The 17695-nt window shown below is 35.8% G+C and overlaps 1 protein-coding gene across 3 annotated transcripts in view; it reads right to left on the reverse strand.

The window, feature by feature from the left end:
• Kcnip4 (potassium voltage-gated channel interacting protein 4) overlaps positions 1-17695 on the reverse strand; it is a 1104843-nt gene that overhangs the window by 869612 nt on the left and 217536 nt on the right. Inside the window, exon 1 of one of the 3 annotated variants that reach the window (XM_021260224.2) lies at positions 7322-7491. The exons of the other annotated variants lie outside the window; for them this stretch is intronic. Within the exon in view, the coding sequence (XP_021115883.1) occupies positions 7322-7409 (88 nt within the window). The 5' untranslated portion in view covers positions 7410-7491. Of the gene's footprint in view, positions 1-7321; positions 7492-17695 lie in introns of those variants that run through there. 3 annotated transcript variants of the gene reach the window in all.

The following is a 17695-nucleotide window of genomic DNA, read 5'->3' on the forward strand; positions in this document are numbered from 1 at the left end:
ATGTTGTTTGGTTGGGTTAACTGCCTCATATTTATTTGCTGCCTTGGCAGGATAACATGGGCAGTTGGGAATCATGAAGAAATAGCCTACCAAACCACAAGACTCAGCTCTTAATAGGCACTTAATAAATATTAGTTGAATAAATAAATGGGGATATAGTTATTGAAGACTAATAAAATAAAAAGCAATTGAGTTTAAAAATTACAGTCATTTATATATAGCTTTCTTTGTGTTTACTCCTAATTACCAGGAACCATAATAATGATTAGGCATCCATTTATTGCTAGTGAAAATTTAATTTGAATAAAACAAATAGGTTATCTTATAGATACTAGATCAGTAATAGTAAAAAAAAAATTATGATTCAGATTCATTGAGGCTTGCTAGCAATAGAAATATGTGTACAGATATTCTCATTGTATCAATGAGAGGGCCCGGCTTAGAACAGCCAGGTGACTTCAAATTGGGACATTGGGGATAAAGCTAGCATTTCCCCACAAGGCTCCACAGTCTCTGCACATTCTGCTGCCCTCTGCGTAGTGAGGGCTGAGCAGAGCCAGCAGCTCTCCTACAGCACATTCTTGGAACATAACTCTTTTTTTTGTCCATTTTAATGTAATATACTTATATTATGGTCATTAAGACTATGACGAAAAGACATTAGAGAAAGCAAAACAAAGCCAACGAATGAGCCAGACATGAGACATTAAGAAGAGTGTCAAACGATGGAACACTTTTTATTAGATTACTCCCCTAACCAAAACGTGGCACAGACCTCCTCTCCCAATCTGGCCACCCATTCAGTTCTGCTCTCTGACTCATTCTCCCTGAAGTTGGAAAACAATACGTTGACTATCACCAGCCATCATTACATGTTGATCTACTGCAGAGTCCTCTCCACTCTCCTTTAAATACATAAACACTAGTCTCAAAGAAAGAAAATCTTGAGACATCCCGATGTTACTGCAATACTTTCATTAGACAGGAGAAACGAATGAGGTTAAACTTAGAGACATAGATTGAAAGGCCCTGGTCAAAGCTGACTTGTTTGTGAAACTGTCTGGCATCTACTGAGAAAAATATATCAGTGTTGATATATTCTCTCATGGTCAGTTGGATTTTGCTGTCATCTGCAATGAAGATCCACTCCTCAAATCTTTGCCACCCAACTCAACCCATAAATACATCCAATTGCTGGATAAAGGGTCAAATATATTTTATTAGAGAAAATTCATCACCATATCTAGAAAACACAAAACATAACCATATCTTCCCTGAGTAGTAGTACTGTAAAATAAACATCACATTATTTGTATGTATCATTTAATTTGGCTGATGACAATGGCATCCCTCTCAGAAAAAAGAGTCCATTTTGTTGGAAGGTATATGGTTGCTTTATTTCTAAAATTTAAGAAACATACAGAGAAGCTTTTGTAGAGAAACACTGTGGTTGAACTAAAAGATCAACAGTGATTGTGAAAGGCGTGGTAGAAAGACAGACACCTTATGAGTCACCCAGAGATATGAATAGCTGGCCAATGCCACTTTCAATTTTGATGTTCAGTAACATTACCACTGTTAGTAATTTTAAAAAAAGAAAGTCCAATCAGTGATAATACTGGTAGGAAATGAATACAAAATAATCAGTACTGCCAGAAACATATTTCTCTGGCTAAGAGTAACTTTCCCACCAGCAGCTCCCACAGGATCTGACAGAGTTGGGATCTAGAATAAGGTGTATCATTAAAGGCACAGTCCTTGAGGTGGCACTACTGGGAGTTGGTGGAACCTGTGGGCCCAATGGAGGCCTTCAGGTAACTGAGGTGCCTTTGAAAGGGATGAGGAGACCCTTTCCCTCTCTCTCTTTCACTCTGCAGCCATGAAGAGTGGTTTTCTCTACAATGCACTATCTCGATGTTCTGCTTCGTCTAAGCCTGAACTAATGGGCCAACTGAAAACTCTAAAACTAAGAGACAAAATAAACCTTTTTCTCTTCATAAGCTGATTAGATCAGGTTATCTGTTACAGTAATGGAAAGCTGACTTGCTTGGCCAATGAAAGTAGAAGCAGAAAATCTGATGACAAGAAAAAAAAGGGACTGGCCTTGTTTTGGAGTTTTGTTTGTTGGCTGATTTTTTCCCCTTCCTCTCATAGCTCTGTGGGTTAGCTGCACCTCTGCTCTGAAAGCCACTATAGAGTAGCCAGCTGCAGATTTTGGCTCCAGGCTCCCCAAACAATCCCTTCCTCTCCCCCTTTTGGTAGGCCATTATGAGAAGGTGCAAAGCACACAGTACTTCTTGCTTATTTCTTTACACCTGCCCATGTACAGAGTCTGCTTATCAAATTATTTTAATGAGTATAAAATCTTGCTCTTGACAGAAATGTAATTAAGGCATACCACAATCAACCTATAATATCCTGAATAGTTTCTATACAGTGTTGTGAGACCTGGACATTTCTTCAGGCCCGGATGTATAATTGCTGACATTTCTGGCAAGAAAGCTGATTACCTTGACCAAGAGGGGAAAGCACAGCTATTCTAATGAATATTAGCTCTTTTATCTAGACCTTATGCAATGTATTAATTTAGTCAATTACTCAACAAAAGAGTTTATATTTATCATGTCCAATTCTATGAGATCAGACAACCTGCTACTATGACAGCATCACAATGATAAAAAGTCTTCTCTCTTTAGAAGAGTCTTTAAGCCCCATAAGCTTACCTACATGCTTCCATATGTGGAAAAAAACATATGATACACTGCAAATAGCATTAACCTGGAGATTTTTTTATAAAATTAAAGGGATATAGCAGCCTATATATACAAATGTTTTGCGCATTGAAATTAGGGATCCTCTAATGAGGTTTGGAAGTGCTGGCAAAATTAAGGAGCTTAAGCAAGATCCTAAAACTCTCCAAATATCCCATCACTACTGATTGAAAAATTACACAGGCCAAAATAATTTGTTGTACAAGGATTAAAATGTAAACTCTGCTGGGAAAAGTAACACAATGCTATATATTGATTGGTACTCAAGTATAAACATAATCCTTCTGTGCTTTCTTCTTACCTCAGAACAGGTTCCAATAGAAGGAAGAGCGCACACACACACACACATGCGTGAACATGCACACACGCACACACACACGCACACATACACGCATGCACAAACAGTGTGACTTGCTCGCATTTTTGGTGCAACTCAATAAAACAAATTTTATATATAAAATACATTATATCAAAAAGCAAAGAACCATTTCAGACCAGATAGATCAAGAGAATGTAACTGTACTCAATTGCCACACTGCAGGGTCAAATGAAATAGGACATAGAAATTCCTGTCATTTTTTTCAGGATTAAATTTAAATTTTTAAATATTTAATTATATGAAGTTTGCATGGACATGGGACATGTCCTTGTTTTATATGGGACACATCTGCCCTGTGTGCAAATATAGCTGGTATGGGGAACAAGTAAGACGAAAGTGGTAGGGGAACAGGAAATATGATCTTGTGACCCATAAGCATAAGGAAGAAAGAAGGTGATAGAAAACGGGCATATGGCCAGAAACTGGCTTTGCTAGTTCTCTGATTTTGCCAAGAATCACTCGTTATTTTTGCTTCACATTATAAAAATGCAAAATAAAAGTATTTAAATATTTACATTATTAGCACTGTCATCTTGACTTCACATACAGTAATTTCAATGGTCTCAAGTGACCACTGGAAACCAGTCAATGCAAATTTGCGAAACAAATTCACCTGCCTCTCCTCCCCTTTCCCTTTCCCCTCCCCCTCTCTCCAACTTCCTTCCCATTATTTCTTTATAATATAAAATTCTGTATGTGACAGAATGATGAATTTTTACCTTATACTTTTAGTAATATAATATCATTAAATGTGAAGTACTTTAATCCAGTAGTTAAATAGCAATTCAAAGCTTAACATAATTTTTCAGTTTAAATTGCATTTGCTTCCCTTAGGTGAAGGGTTGATCTTTACCATGACTATACCTTGCAGTCATAAAGCCTGAAACAGAGTTCCAGGCAATGTTCACCTCAGAAACATGTTTGGCGAATTTTTGCTAATAGGAAAATGTGTTAAAGTCTTGCTTATTTTTCAAGAACACGAAGTATAGAATATTGCTGAATGTCAGAACAACCTTCAAATAGGTACCATAAAATAGTCCCATACTAAATTCTATAAATGAAGAGTTCAGAACTTGATGTGTACTATCATTTCCCCTTTTGTAAGCATTCATATAAGAGCATGGTACTTAGGTTCCTACTGCTGGCTTTGCTAATTCTCTGATTTTTCATCAGACTATCATCTTACTAGGATAATCTTCATAACCCATCTCTATGTGCTTGGATGCACAAGGATGTATATTGCGTAGCCACGGTCCCATCTATAATTGAACATAACATGGCCCAGCATGTTTCAAGTCCCAAATTAAGAAAGAATTGGGACAACTGGACCCTACATTAAAGCATACCAAACTATAAACCATTAACTTGAAATACTTGCCCTATGGATTTCTGTGATTTATTGGCCATAATGGAAATCTTTCAAAATACTTAATTTTCATGATTAATAAAGCCAAAATATATGTTTGTAAAACTTACTCTAAAAAGTGATTTGACATGATAAAAATATGTATAATATTTTGGGTAAAAGTGTATGAATTTTATTTTAACTGGTAAATTTTATCCACTCTCTAATCAAAGATCATTTAGAAAACTCATTAGTTAAAAAATTCATTCACAAGTAATTCTAAGCACTGCCAAACCTTACATGAAAAGTTTTCAGAAAGATAAACTGGTTCCCTGTAACTTGTGATAATGCCAATTATACACATCAAAGGAAAAGTTTGCATACATAAAAATTTTTTGAATATTCAATTTTCTAAGTTTGCATAAAGGCATAAGCCATTTTGCTTACAAAAAACAATGACCCAGGACACAAAATATTAATTTCAGAATTAACCTATTTTTCAAATGTAAAACAAAATAACTATTTCCTCAGATATCATTAATCAAAAAACTAAAGGCTTTTGGGTAAAAAAAAATCATCCAATGCTTTGAATATTTTATAAATTCATAGATATATACTGATTGTTCAGGATACAATTATCAAATTCTTGCATATCTAAACTTAAAGTAAATTATTTTAAACGAATTCAGCTCTGCTTCGTACTTCTTCATTAATTACTACCTAAGGGACTCAAAAGTGTTCCAATGAATTTTACATTAGATCTTGTGATATGAATAGTGTATATTCTCACAGTATCTAGTAAATGCATAAATCACCTTTTACAAGTTGAATTTTCAGCAGTTGTAAAAATTCCGACTGGATTTCACAGTGTTTGATATTATAGACATTGAGCAGAAAAGAATTTTTACAAGAAACAAGTTATCATCATCACATTTCTCAAGACCTAAATCTAACTTACTACCTTATGATAATATCTTGGTCCTAGTTTCCGAAGTTCAAAGGCACTGTTCTTACGTATTTTTCTCCTGGGTCTCAAAATAAACTGCTCACCTACTCTGATTTCTAAATATATAGTGCATAAGGCTTTACTAGCTTTCCATAAATTCCACATTTACTACCAGCTAGTCAGTAGACAAATGGTACACAATTTGTATTTGGAATTTAATATTTATGATCTACAACTTGGAAACAACTTGCAATTTTCATAAAAATTAATTAAAATCAGAAGTTTAAGAAAACCATTCTTCAAACAGAATGAACAAAAGGGGTATAACAATGCACATAAAACCAGTAAGAAATCAGTAGAACCTCAAAATTATTTTATCAAAAAGAAAAATCCAGCCTACCATGGAAATCTTGTGGATTCATGGAAATCTTCTACTTTTTTGTAGAATATTTCTCTAATTTCATACAAAGATAAAAGAGCACATATTGAACATTGTCAAATGAGATACAGTATCCTCAGTGATATGTCATCTTTGAGGGTTTAAAGCAAATGAAAAGGTAATGTCAAGGTCATACTGACAGAAGGGAGTATTTAAGATGAGTATGAACAGGAGGTGACAAACACAAGAGAACTTCAAGTTGGCAAAAGTCAGGTACAGCTTGCAATAATCATTCTTTAAAATCATCAAAAGTCACTATAACTTACATTGCTGAAGACCAGCTTCTGGATATTAGAAGGATGTTAACATTAGGATTTTAGCAACCCCTTTAATCTCCATTACCACTTAATGGTGCTCTCTGAAATCATTTGATTGTCACACTTACACTCTCAAAATAGTTTTTCCTTTTCACGTTGTCAACATAATTGTATATGCAGTTGTGTTAATAACCATGAAGATTCTACATCTCTAGATATAACGCTGTTCAAATTCATCTCTCAACTTTGCAGCACAGTGTGTAAATTTCTTTCTGAACTCTTTTTTCTCATTATTTATAAAAGACAAATATAAGTTAGAATTAGAAAAAAAAAACTGAAGCTAACATTAGTTCTCCAGGCCAAGAATCAAAGTGTAGTATTTTATTAAACTAGCTTTGTTCTCTCAAAGTTAAAATATCTATTACTAGTGTGAACTAATATTAGTCCCACCTGTCATTAATGACGGCACTAAAGAATTTTAAGAGTAGCAAAATTGTTGGTTTAACTCCATCATTTTAGAATCTTAAAAATATTTTTTGCTATCAACACTTAGATTTAAATAGAGTTTCTATTTCAATCCTGCAAAAATTTTAAACATTGAAATCCACCGCAGTGAAACAAACATCAAACCTCTCATGGACATTTAACTTGTCGGCTGTTTTCACATTTTGCTCACATTTTGCTAGCAACTCAGAATTCCAAAAAAAATGTCCTTAACTCTTTCACCACCGAGACCCATGATCAAAGTCTGGAAATAATCTAGGGGTTATTACGATCAAAGAGTTCTACAGAATTTCTGTATGCCTGCAGGGAGGACAGCTATGTGCTTCTCCAGTAACCTGCAGCAAGCAAGAGTGAGGGAAAACCCCTCACCAAATCATGCAATTTTTTTCCTTTTTACTCTTTCCACTCTGCAGACCATGCTCCCTTAGACTGAGGCACATCTAATAGCAACACTGCGATGAAGATACAAAAGACACATTTAGAGAATCCAGTTCTACCCCCAAATTACAGCTGCACTGCACACATTTTTAGAAACATGTATCTCAGCAAACAGACATAATTGCATTTTATTGACAGCATTAGAGATAATCACAACAAAGAAATAGTGAGGCTTTCCTACTTTGTTTCAACTTCGTTACCATCCTCTGTCAGCCACTATTATAAAAAAAAAAAGCCATTACCTGTATGAAGAGAACCTGTTAATAGTCTGAGAAGGTACTGGGCAAATTTCAATATTTCACGTTTACACCGTTTTCTACAGCCACTCATCTTAAGCAACAAGATATTCCTCTGAGGAGAGCCAGAAGTCTTTGCCAATTGAAAAACAAAAAAACAAAAAAACAAAACAGTCTCTGAGGGGAAACTTCTGTCTCAGTTTATGTCACAGGCTGCCTTACAACTCCTGTGGAATTAGCTGTTAGTGCCTGAATCAGAAATTCCTTTAAGGAGCTAGAGAAGCCGGATACAGACTGCACAGAATGGGGTGTTGAGGGAGCGCTGCTTCTCAGAATGGTCCCCAAGTTCTTCAGTGGCAACAGATAGGCGGCCGGTGCACACTTGTAGTAAGGCAGCTGTGGTGCAGCTCAGCGTCCCCTCTCCTGGAGCAAGTGCAACCTCACAGACCATTCAGAGGGAGGCGGGGCCTGAGATGCCAGCTCATCAATGAATCAGCATGTAAGCAGGTGAGAAGACAACAGACAGGTCACTGGGGCTGGCACCCTTCAGATACCCAGGGAAAAGCCTGCTCCAGCCATCAAGCCTGCTGGGGAGGGAAATCCAGGTCCAAAGCTGAAGAAAATGATTCTAAAATACAAAAAGGAAGCAGGAAAGCATGTTGCTGCTCAAGGTCAGACATCAGACAACAAACTGGCACAGTGTTAATCAGATTCAGAAAGCCTAAATGGGGGAGAAACTCAGTTAAGGGGCTGACCCCGATTCTAAACAAATAGAGTTGATGATTTATCACTAAATGGAGGCAACGGTCTTCTGTCACAGATAAATATATTCCACTTCATGAGCCCAGCAGTGAAAAACAGGCTATCTAAAATTGGCTACATTTTCTGCACTGTCCAGGCTCAGGTATTTGGAAATTAGGGAACTCATTGTGGGCTTTAAAATGCAGTAGCCTGGAAACCTCAACTCTTAAGCCTTACACTTTGCCTCTGGGCAACTGAGCTGCAAAACTAATTGGATGTGTTGTCCTAAGAGCAAGAACTGCTTCAATTTCTTCTTATTTCTAAAAGCCAGTATTATACAACTTGCAATCTCCCTATCCACTAAATTAATAGAACAATCACAAGCATTTGAAATTTCCACAAAGTATTTTTCTGTTAAAGACAGTATTATAAAGGCAGTTGATATTAAAGCAGGAAAATGACAGGCTTACCTTCTTTAAATGTGCAGTTTTTCTTAATTCTTAAGTGCTTTGGGCAATTTGTAGGGTTTCTCTATGCTCATTTAATATTCCTATGGCTTTTTTGTTCCTTCTGAATAAATACAGATATCATCTCCATGATATTTAGTGCATATGGGATGTGCTAAACTTCCTAGGCAGCTCCTCCCACTTTTTTTCTGACAATTGTACCAATTCCTGTTAAAACTAATACATCCCAACAACACTATATATGAAGTGATGCTCTTGTACAATAAAATGAAGAACATTCCTGAAATCATAGACTCAAATGCATTTAACAACTCATTCGCTTCTTTAACTCTCACATTCCCGCCAGTCTCCAAAGTCTAACTATATATTGAAATGGATTAAAGAAGTATGCTTTCCAGGAATTTTCAAAGTTTTATTTGAAAAAGTATAAAACTAGATTCCTGCACAAAGGTTAGCAAAATACTTTTTGAAGTTCTTGTTTCCACACATTTGTCATTCAGGATGACATCCTTGCCACAGTCTGAAACAGAAGAAATATACTGTTGTAGTTCTACAGTGGAACTAATTATTTTAAAGCCTCATTGCTTTACCTATAAAACTGGGATTAGAATACATACTATTTTATTTGCGCACTGGTAACTAAAATAAGATAGACTGTAGTTTCATTTGTCAACATAGCACTTCTATTCATTTATCCAGCAATTATATGTTGAGCATCTATTACATTTCAGAAGCGTTTTTCTACAGTGGGGACATGGTAGATGAGAAAGAGGAAGTCTCTCTCTCTCTCTCTCTCTCTCTCTCTCTCTCTCTCAAACAGTTTTGAACTTACAGAGCTTATACTTCAGTTCAAAAAAAATAAACAAATAAGAAATAAATAAGAGCACATCACTATCGAGGAAATCTACAACATTTTCAGGCTAACGAAAAATAATCACATGATCATTTCAGTTGATGCATAAAAATCCTTAGACAAAAACCCAAGCCCACTTTTGATTTTTAAATAATTCAGAGAAAGAAAGGAAAACTATTTCAATTTAACAAAGAGAATCTATAAAACCTACTGTAACATGCTCATTGGTGGAACAAAACAAGAAATGCTTCAACCAATGTCATTCAACAGTAATGGAGATGCAAACCACCACAAGATAAGAAAAGAAAATTAATAATTGATAATTTGAAATAGGAAGAAAAGGTCCAAAGGTGGTGGAAGGGGAAAGGAAAGAAGGGAAAGGAAAAATTATGAGAAAAGTTAAAAATGGAAACAAAGTATGTAAATAGGGAAGGGGGGGGATTGTGCACAGGTAATGGGAAAAAATAAGAACCAAGATACATCATGTACATGTACAAACACCCAATGGTAAATGTAAATGTATTGTATACCTAAAATGTACCAATTAAAGAATTTAAGGGGAAAAAAAAAAAGAAAATTAACTCAGAGATTGTAAAATACAAAAGCAACTTATCTAATACATCTACCTCTACAAAAATCCCAAGGAATCTACTAAAAAAAAAAAATCCTAGTATTAATTAGTGAGTTCAGAGTGGTCACAAGATTTTAAATAAATATTCAATTGTACTGCACGCAAAATATGTTGTACTAACAATGAATATGTGGAATTTGGAATTTAAAATATAATATTAATTACTCAAAGTTGAAATACTTAACTGGTGGAGGGGCAGGGGAAAGAAAAGAAGAAGAAAAAATTGAAAGTAAGAAGAAAAAATGGAAACAAAGCTTATGTATATAGGGAGGTGGAGGGGTTAAAGGGAGGGCAGGGGAACGGGAAAAAATAAGAATCAAGATATATCATGTAAAGGTACAAATTCTCAATGATGAATGTGATCATAAGGTATACCTAAATGTACCAATAAAATCAATAAAAGTTTTTTAAAAAGCTGAAATACTTAAGTGCAAATATAACAAAACATGTCTGAGACTTTTGTGCTGAAAAATCACAAAAATGTTAAATATATAAAAATTTTAAATAAATGGAGAGAAATACTGTGTTCATTTATTAGAAGACTCAATATAGTAAAGATGTTAATTCTCCTCAATTGGTTTTCTTTTTTGTATTGGGGATCAAACTTGGGGCATTTGGCTTGCGAGGCAGGCAGTAGAACCACTGAGCTAAATCCCTGGCCCCTCTCCTCAATTGTTATACACATTTAAGGCAAGTATAATCAAAATCCCAGCAAGATTTTTTATATAGACCAGATTATTCTAAAACTTATACAGATGCACAAAAGAACTAAATTGCTAACACAATTTTGAAAAGACTAAACCTGGAAGGGTAGAATGGCTTAAAGACTTCGTCTGTACCTCCTGTAATCGAAACTGTGCGGTACTGATGTACAAATGGAGAAGCTGGGCATAGTGGTGCATGCCTCTAACCCCAGCACTCTGCAAGGCTAAGGCAGTAGGATAGAAAATATAAGCCCAGCCTGGGAAACTTTACAATTCAATGAGACCCTCAAGGTTTAAAAAATACAAAAAAGGCTGAGGCTTAGCCCCTTAGGTACAATCACCAATACATCCAAATACAAAAAGGGAGAGAGGGAGAGATGGACAAACAGTTCAATGCAACAGAACAGAAAACCTACAAATAGAGCCATATAATTATGTACAAGTGGTTTCTGAGAAAGATGGGAGAGCTACTCAATGGAGGAAAGACAGTCTTTAAACAAATGATGCCAGGGCAATAGAACATCCACACACAAAACTAAGCCTTGACCAAAGACTTGCACCTCATATAAATTTTGTCTCAAAATTAATCACAAACTTAAATGTTAAATATAAAACTGTAAAAGTTTTAGGGAAAAAATTGAAGAAATTCTGCACTATCTAAGGCTAGGGAAAGCATTTTTAAGATACCAAAAGGATGATATACCAAAGGAGAAATTGATAAATGGGCTATTATCCAATGTTAACATTGCAGTATTAGTACCACTGTAAGAGTATAAAAGACAAGCTACAGAGTGTAAGTAATATTTGCAAACTGTGTATCTGGCAAAGGGTTAGTATCTGGAAGACACAAAGAAATGTGACACTCATCAATGGAAAAGTACACAATCCAATTTAGAACACAAGCAGAAAATAGGAAGATATATATCACCAAAAAGAAAATACAGATAGCAAAAAAGCACATGTAAATTATGGCACATTATTAGTTATTATGGAAGTATGAAGTAAAATATGAGTTATCACCACTTATCTATTGCAATAGCTAAAGTAAAAAATAAATGTGACAAGAAAAGTTGGCAGGGATGCAGAGAAACCAGATCATCCATACATTCGTAATGGAAGAGTAATATGGTATTCTCACTCTGGAAAACAGTCTAGAAAGTGTCTTAAAATCTTAAACATATCAACTATAAAACCAAGCAATTGCACTCCAGAGCATGTATCCCAGAGAAATAAAAATTCATTTTCACATAAACCCTGTACACAAATGGCTACAGCACTTGTGACAGGTCAACCTGGTGCTCTGGTTTGAGGGTCTCCCAAGGTTACAAGTATAACAATTTCATCTCCAGTGTTAGATATTAAGAGAGTGGAAACTTAATCTGACTGCAATATTTAAAGATGGAACCTTCAGAAAGTGATTAATATTAGATGAAGTTATTAGAGTGGAGCTTTTATGATTAAATCTAGGTAGCTTTATCCTGAGAAAGAGCCCCCAAAACATGTAAATACACGTACTCAATCTCTTTCTCCCCTTAAATGATGTCCTGCACCACCTCAGGATTCTGTAAGCAAAAGGCCATCATCATATACAGCCACTCAGCTAACTGCTGTCCTCCAGAACCACGAACCAAAATAAACCTTCTTTATAAAGTTACTTAGCCTCACATATTTCATTGTAGTAAGGAAAACAGAAAAGATTCATGTACAAACAAGATACATGTTCTTTCATGGATCAATGGTTAAATAAATTGTGATATATCCACTCTGTGGAACACTACACAGCAATGAAAAGAAATGAACTCTTGAAAAACATCACACCCTCAAGGGTACTATGCTGAGTGAAAAAACATCCTCATAAGTCATGCATTACATGATACTATTCATATCACTTCCTTGAATTGAGAGAATTTAAAAAATAGAGAATAGATCAGTGGATGCTAAGAATTAATAAAAGGGTAAGAGGCAGTGGGAAGTGGATGTAGTTATAAAAGTGAAACATCGTAGACCTTTGTGGTGATGGAAGTGTTCTATGCCCTTTCTGTATCCTTCCCAATGTATGAATTGTGATATTGTACTAATTATAGTTCTATAATGTATTACCATCACAGAAGTGCATGGGATGTGTAGCTATCATTTTCTTGTAATTTCATGTTAATCTTATAATTTCATGTTAATCATAATTATCCCAAAATAAAAGTGATAATTAAAAATGTAAATACATTTAATTGTTCAATGGACTTTTTGATTATTTACTATATGTTGCTATTTTAGGTGCCGTATACATGTGAGCCAAAGAGACAAAACTAGTGTCTCATGGAGCCTATAGTATAATGGGGGGGGTCAAATATGTTAAATGGAGGCTGTGTAAGCAAAACACAATGATCCCAAAGTCTTTATGTGAAGACCCTCGCACACAGATTTTTTTTTTTTTTTTTTTGCAGGTGCAAGGGTAAGTCACAGAGCCACCTACAGGTCATACGCAGCCCCTTCCTCTGCAAGGGTAACCTGTTGCCTCTGGATGGTCACCCAATATTTTACAGATCATTCTGTGTGGAAACTCAAAGTCAGCTCTCTCTAAAGGCTTATTTTTCACTTTGAAACCCAGATCATCAGTATGATCAGTCATTTCTCTAGGAAAAGCAATAATTTATCACCAATTGTACTGGATATTTGCAAGGACCCCATTTCCTATATCTGTGTATTATTTGGAAGCAGGTAAAGAAAATAGTGTTGTTTAATGCTAGGCTCAGAAAAACACAAAAACATAATTAGGAAGATAAATTAAAAAGGCCACAAAGTGTTAGAAAATAAAATAAGAAATGCTTTTTTAAAAATTATCAGCTAACCTGGATTAAATATAAGTACTATGTGAAGTAATATCAGCAATCCAGGGTGGCATGGTCAGTAACACACAGGTATCTTTAAGGTCTGAGCAATGTTTCAGAAAGGCTACTGTCATTTACAGAGAAATGTGAGGGAACTTTACAACCGCTACACTGAGCCACTAACACTTTCGGACTTGGTACACGGCCTACTAAAGTTCCTTGCAGTAAAATTAGTTAAATGTAATTTAAATCAAACTGGTTCACCATGTGATGAGAACGGAAGGTCCTACAATAAGTTGCTACGTAAATTGCAGAGGGATTTAAAAATGTGGGTGCATTTCAAGATGTATTTATCCTAAATTGCATTTGAGAGGGAAGTTTTATTTTTCCAGCTCTTTTGGAAAAGGCTAAGTCTTTGGTAAAACAAATCTTAAATTCACTTAGGTGACCCTCATTGCTCTTTAGAATGGAAAACCAAACATGCCTCATTAATTACAGGAAGGAGGCTGGCTTCCCTTCAAGGGAGAAGAGCCTAACGGATCCAAGAAGACTTTTGTCACAGTGGAGTTTTCCCCCAAAGTCTGTTCCTTTTAATACATCTTGGTGGATTCTGTGTATCTCAGTGGGAATAGACATTGGTATGCTTTTCAAATTGTCACAAGTTGCAAAATTAAACATGTGCAGCCTAAAAATAGCATACCATAGGGCTGCAGAGAGAAGCCAAGCAGAGCCTTGTGGCAAAGTCTCAGGTTTTGAAAGTAGGTTTGATAAAATATCAGACCAGTTGGTACCCAACAGAGAGGAATGCCCAATGCTAGGGCCACTGTCATTCCAGAAGCACCACGATTCACCTCCTTCAATGAACAAAGAACGTACTGCCAATGCCAACTCACTGCCACCATTTGAAGCAATGCTGGTGATATCTTTACGAATAATGTCATCCAATGTATACTAAACCTCTAGTAGACTGAGAATCCTGTACCACTCTGATATTAAAGAGATGAGATAAAATAAATAAGTGCCTGTAAATAGAATCACAGAAATATCTCATATGATTTGAAATTTAAAAGAAAATGGACAAAAAATCTGGAGGGCTGAAGAAGCAAAATGTTATTCTAGAAGACAACGCGGAACTATATCCTATACAGGAGCATTCAGAGGTAAATAAAAAGTGTTTATCGTATAACTATATTTATTTTTGGAGAAAAGATCCCTTGGAAATATATCCAGCCACAGAGCTGAGGACTCCTCAAGGAAACTCCCACCTGAACACCTATCTGAAGCCTTGCGATTATTGTTATAGGAGATGGGAGGTGATGTGTTATGCTGATGGAGAGCCCTGGACATCAGAGGCAAATGCACAACCTGTGCTGAAAATAACATAAAAATACCCCAGTCAGGTGAAACAAGCCTTTATTTTTTTTTAATTCTTTTATGGGTACATTTTAGGTATACAATACATTTACATTTCTCATTGGGAACTTGTAAATTTACATGATGTATCTTGGCTCTTATTTTTTCCCCATTCCTAGCCCTCCCTTCACCCCTCTACACTGCCCTATTTACAAAGACTTTGTTTCCATTTTTTCCATTTCTCATAATTTTTCTTTTCCCTTTTTTCCTTTCCCCTGCCCCTCCCACTTCCCCTACTCATTTGCCCCTTTTCTTCCTATTTCACATTATCAATTATTCATTTTAATCATTGGTACATTTTAGGTATACAATATAATGACATTCATCTGGAAATTTACACTTTTACATAATCTATCTTGGTTCTTATTTTTCCCCCTTCCCCTGCCCTCCCTTCAACCCCTCCATCCCTCCATATTTACAAAGACTTTGTTTCCATTTTTCCATTTTCTCATATTAATTCCATTCCCTTTTTCCTTTCCCCTATGCCTACTTCCCCTTTCCCTTTGCCCCTTTTCTTCCTATTTTATATTATCTATTATACCTTTTAGTCCTTATTTACATTTTCAGTTTCTCACACTAGAGAAACTATTTGATATTTACAAATGTGTGTCCTATTTATTTCACTTAAGGGTATGGCCTCAATGTGCATCCATTTAGCTATAAATGTCTCTACTTTCTCATTTTTTATGGCTGAGTAGTACTCCATTTTATTAAAAAACCACATTTTCTTTATTCAGTCTCCAGTTGATGGGCATGTGGGCTGCTTCCAACTTTTAGCTATTACAAACTGTCCTGCTATGAAATGGGTGCACATATATCACTGTGGTATGACTCTTTAAATTCTTTGGGAAAGATACCCAGCACGGGAATAGCTGGGTCAAATGGGACTTCCAGTCCTAGTTCTTTGAGGTATCTCCATGCTGATTTTCACAGTGGTTGCACCACTCTGCACTCCCACCAGCAGTGGAGCAGGGTTCCTCTTTCCCCACAGCTCCGCCAACATTTGTTATTGGTTAATTTCATGATAGGAGCCATTCTTTCTGGGGTGAGGTGGAATCTCAGTGTTGTTTTCATTTGCATCTCTCGAATGACCAGAGACGTTGAATATTTTTTCATATATTTATTGCTGCTTTTACTTCTTTGTCTGAGAAATGTCTGTTCATTTCAGATGCCCATTTTCGGATTGGATCCTTAAAATTTGGAGCTCTGATCTTTTAAAATTCTTTATAGATTCGAGATAGTAGGCCTTTGTCTGAGGAACAGCAGGTGAAGATTTTTTCCCACATTGTGGGTAAAAACCACTATTGGTAGTTTCTCTTGCTGTGCAGAAGCTTTTTAATAAGAAGAGATCCCACCTGTTGATTGTTTGTGCAGGTTCACGCCAAGTGAGGTTCTGTTCAAAAGATCTTTTCCTACACCAATGTCTTCAAGAGTTCTACCTAACCTCTGCTCAAGCAGGTTCAACATTTCTATTTTAATATTTAGATCTTTAATACATTTTGATTTTAGTTTAGTGCATGGCAAGAGATATAGGTCTAGTTTTAATCTTTGGAAAGTTGAAACCCAATTTTTCCTGCATCATTTATTAAAGAGGCTATCTTTCCTCCAGTGAGGGTGTTTGGCTCCTTTATCGAGGTTGAGATGACTGAGTGTGTCTGGAGTTGTTTCTGTATTTTATAATCTGTTCCACTGGTCCTTAGGTCTGTTTCTTTGCCAGTACCATGCTGTTTTTATCACAGTAGCTTTGTAGGATACTTTCAAGTTGGGCATTGTGATACCCCCTGCCATGTCTCTGTTACCTAGAACTGCTTTTGCTATTCTGGATCTCTTCTTGTTCCAAATGAATTTTTGGATTGTTTTCTCAATGTCCTTGAAATATGCTGCTGGGATCTTGATTGGAATTGCATCGAATCCATATAGCAGTTTTGGAACAGGGGATGTCTGTCCATTTTCTGATATCATCTTCAATCTCTCTTCTCAGAATGCTAATAGTTTTCATAGAAGAGGTCTTTGATTTCTTTTGTTAGGTTGATTGCTAGGTATTTCAGTTTTTTGGATGCTATTTGTGAAAGGAACTGTTTGCCCTATTTCTCTCTCAGTGAGTCTGTTGTTCGTGTAGAGGAAAGATACTGATTTTTGTGTGTTAACCTTGTACCCAGCTACTTTACTGAATTTGGTTCTTAAGTCCAGAAGACTTTTGGTAGAGTTCTTGGGGTCTTCTATATAGAGTATCATTTCATCTACAAATAATGACAATTTGACTTCATATTCTCTCTTTATTCCTTTTATTTCTTTCTCTTGTCTAATTGTTGTGGCTAATGTTTCCAAAACTATATTGAACAAGAGTGGTGATAGTGGACATCCTTGTCTTGTTCCTGATTTTAGTGTGAAGGATTTCAGTTTGTGACCGTTTAGTATGATATTGGTTGTTGGGTTTTCATAGATGCCTTTTATCAGTTTGAGGTAGAGGCTGTCTATTACAATTTTTTGTAGGGTTTTTATCATAAATGCATGTTAGATTTTGTCAAATGCTTTTTCTCCATCTATTGAGATGATGATATGGTTTTTGTCCTTGGCTCTATTGATATAGTGTATTACCATTGATTGATTTGTGTATGTTGAACCATCCCTGCATCCCTGGGATGAATCCCACTTGATCAGGGTATATAATCTTCTTGATGATTTTCTGCATTCTATTTGCCAGTATCTTATTAAGGATTTTTACATCTATGTTCATTAGTGAGAT

Source organism: Heterocephalus glaber, unplaced genomic scaffold (genome assembly GCF_053883595.1).
Source record: "Heterocephalus glaber isolate CG9 unplaced genomic scaffold, H.glaber_assembly_v1.0 deba00001509, whole genome shotgun sequence".
NCBI lineage: Eukaryota > Metazoa > Chordata > Mammalia > Rodentia > Bathyergidae > Heterocephalus > Heterocephalus glaber.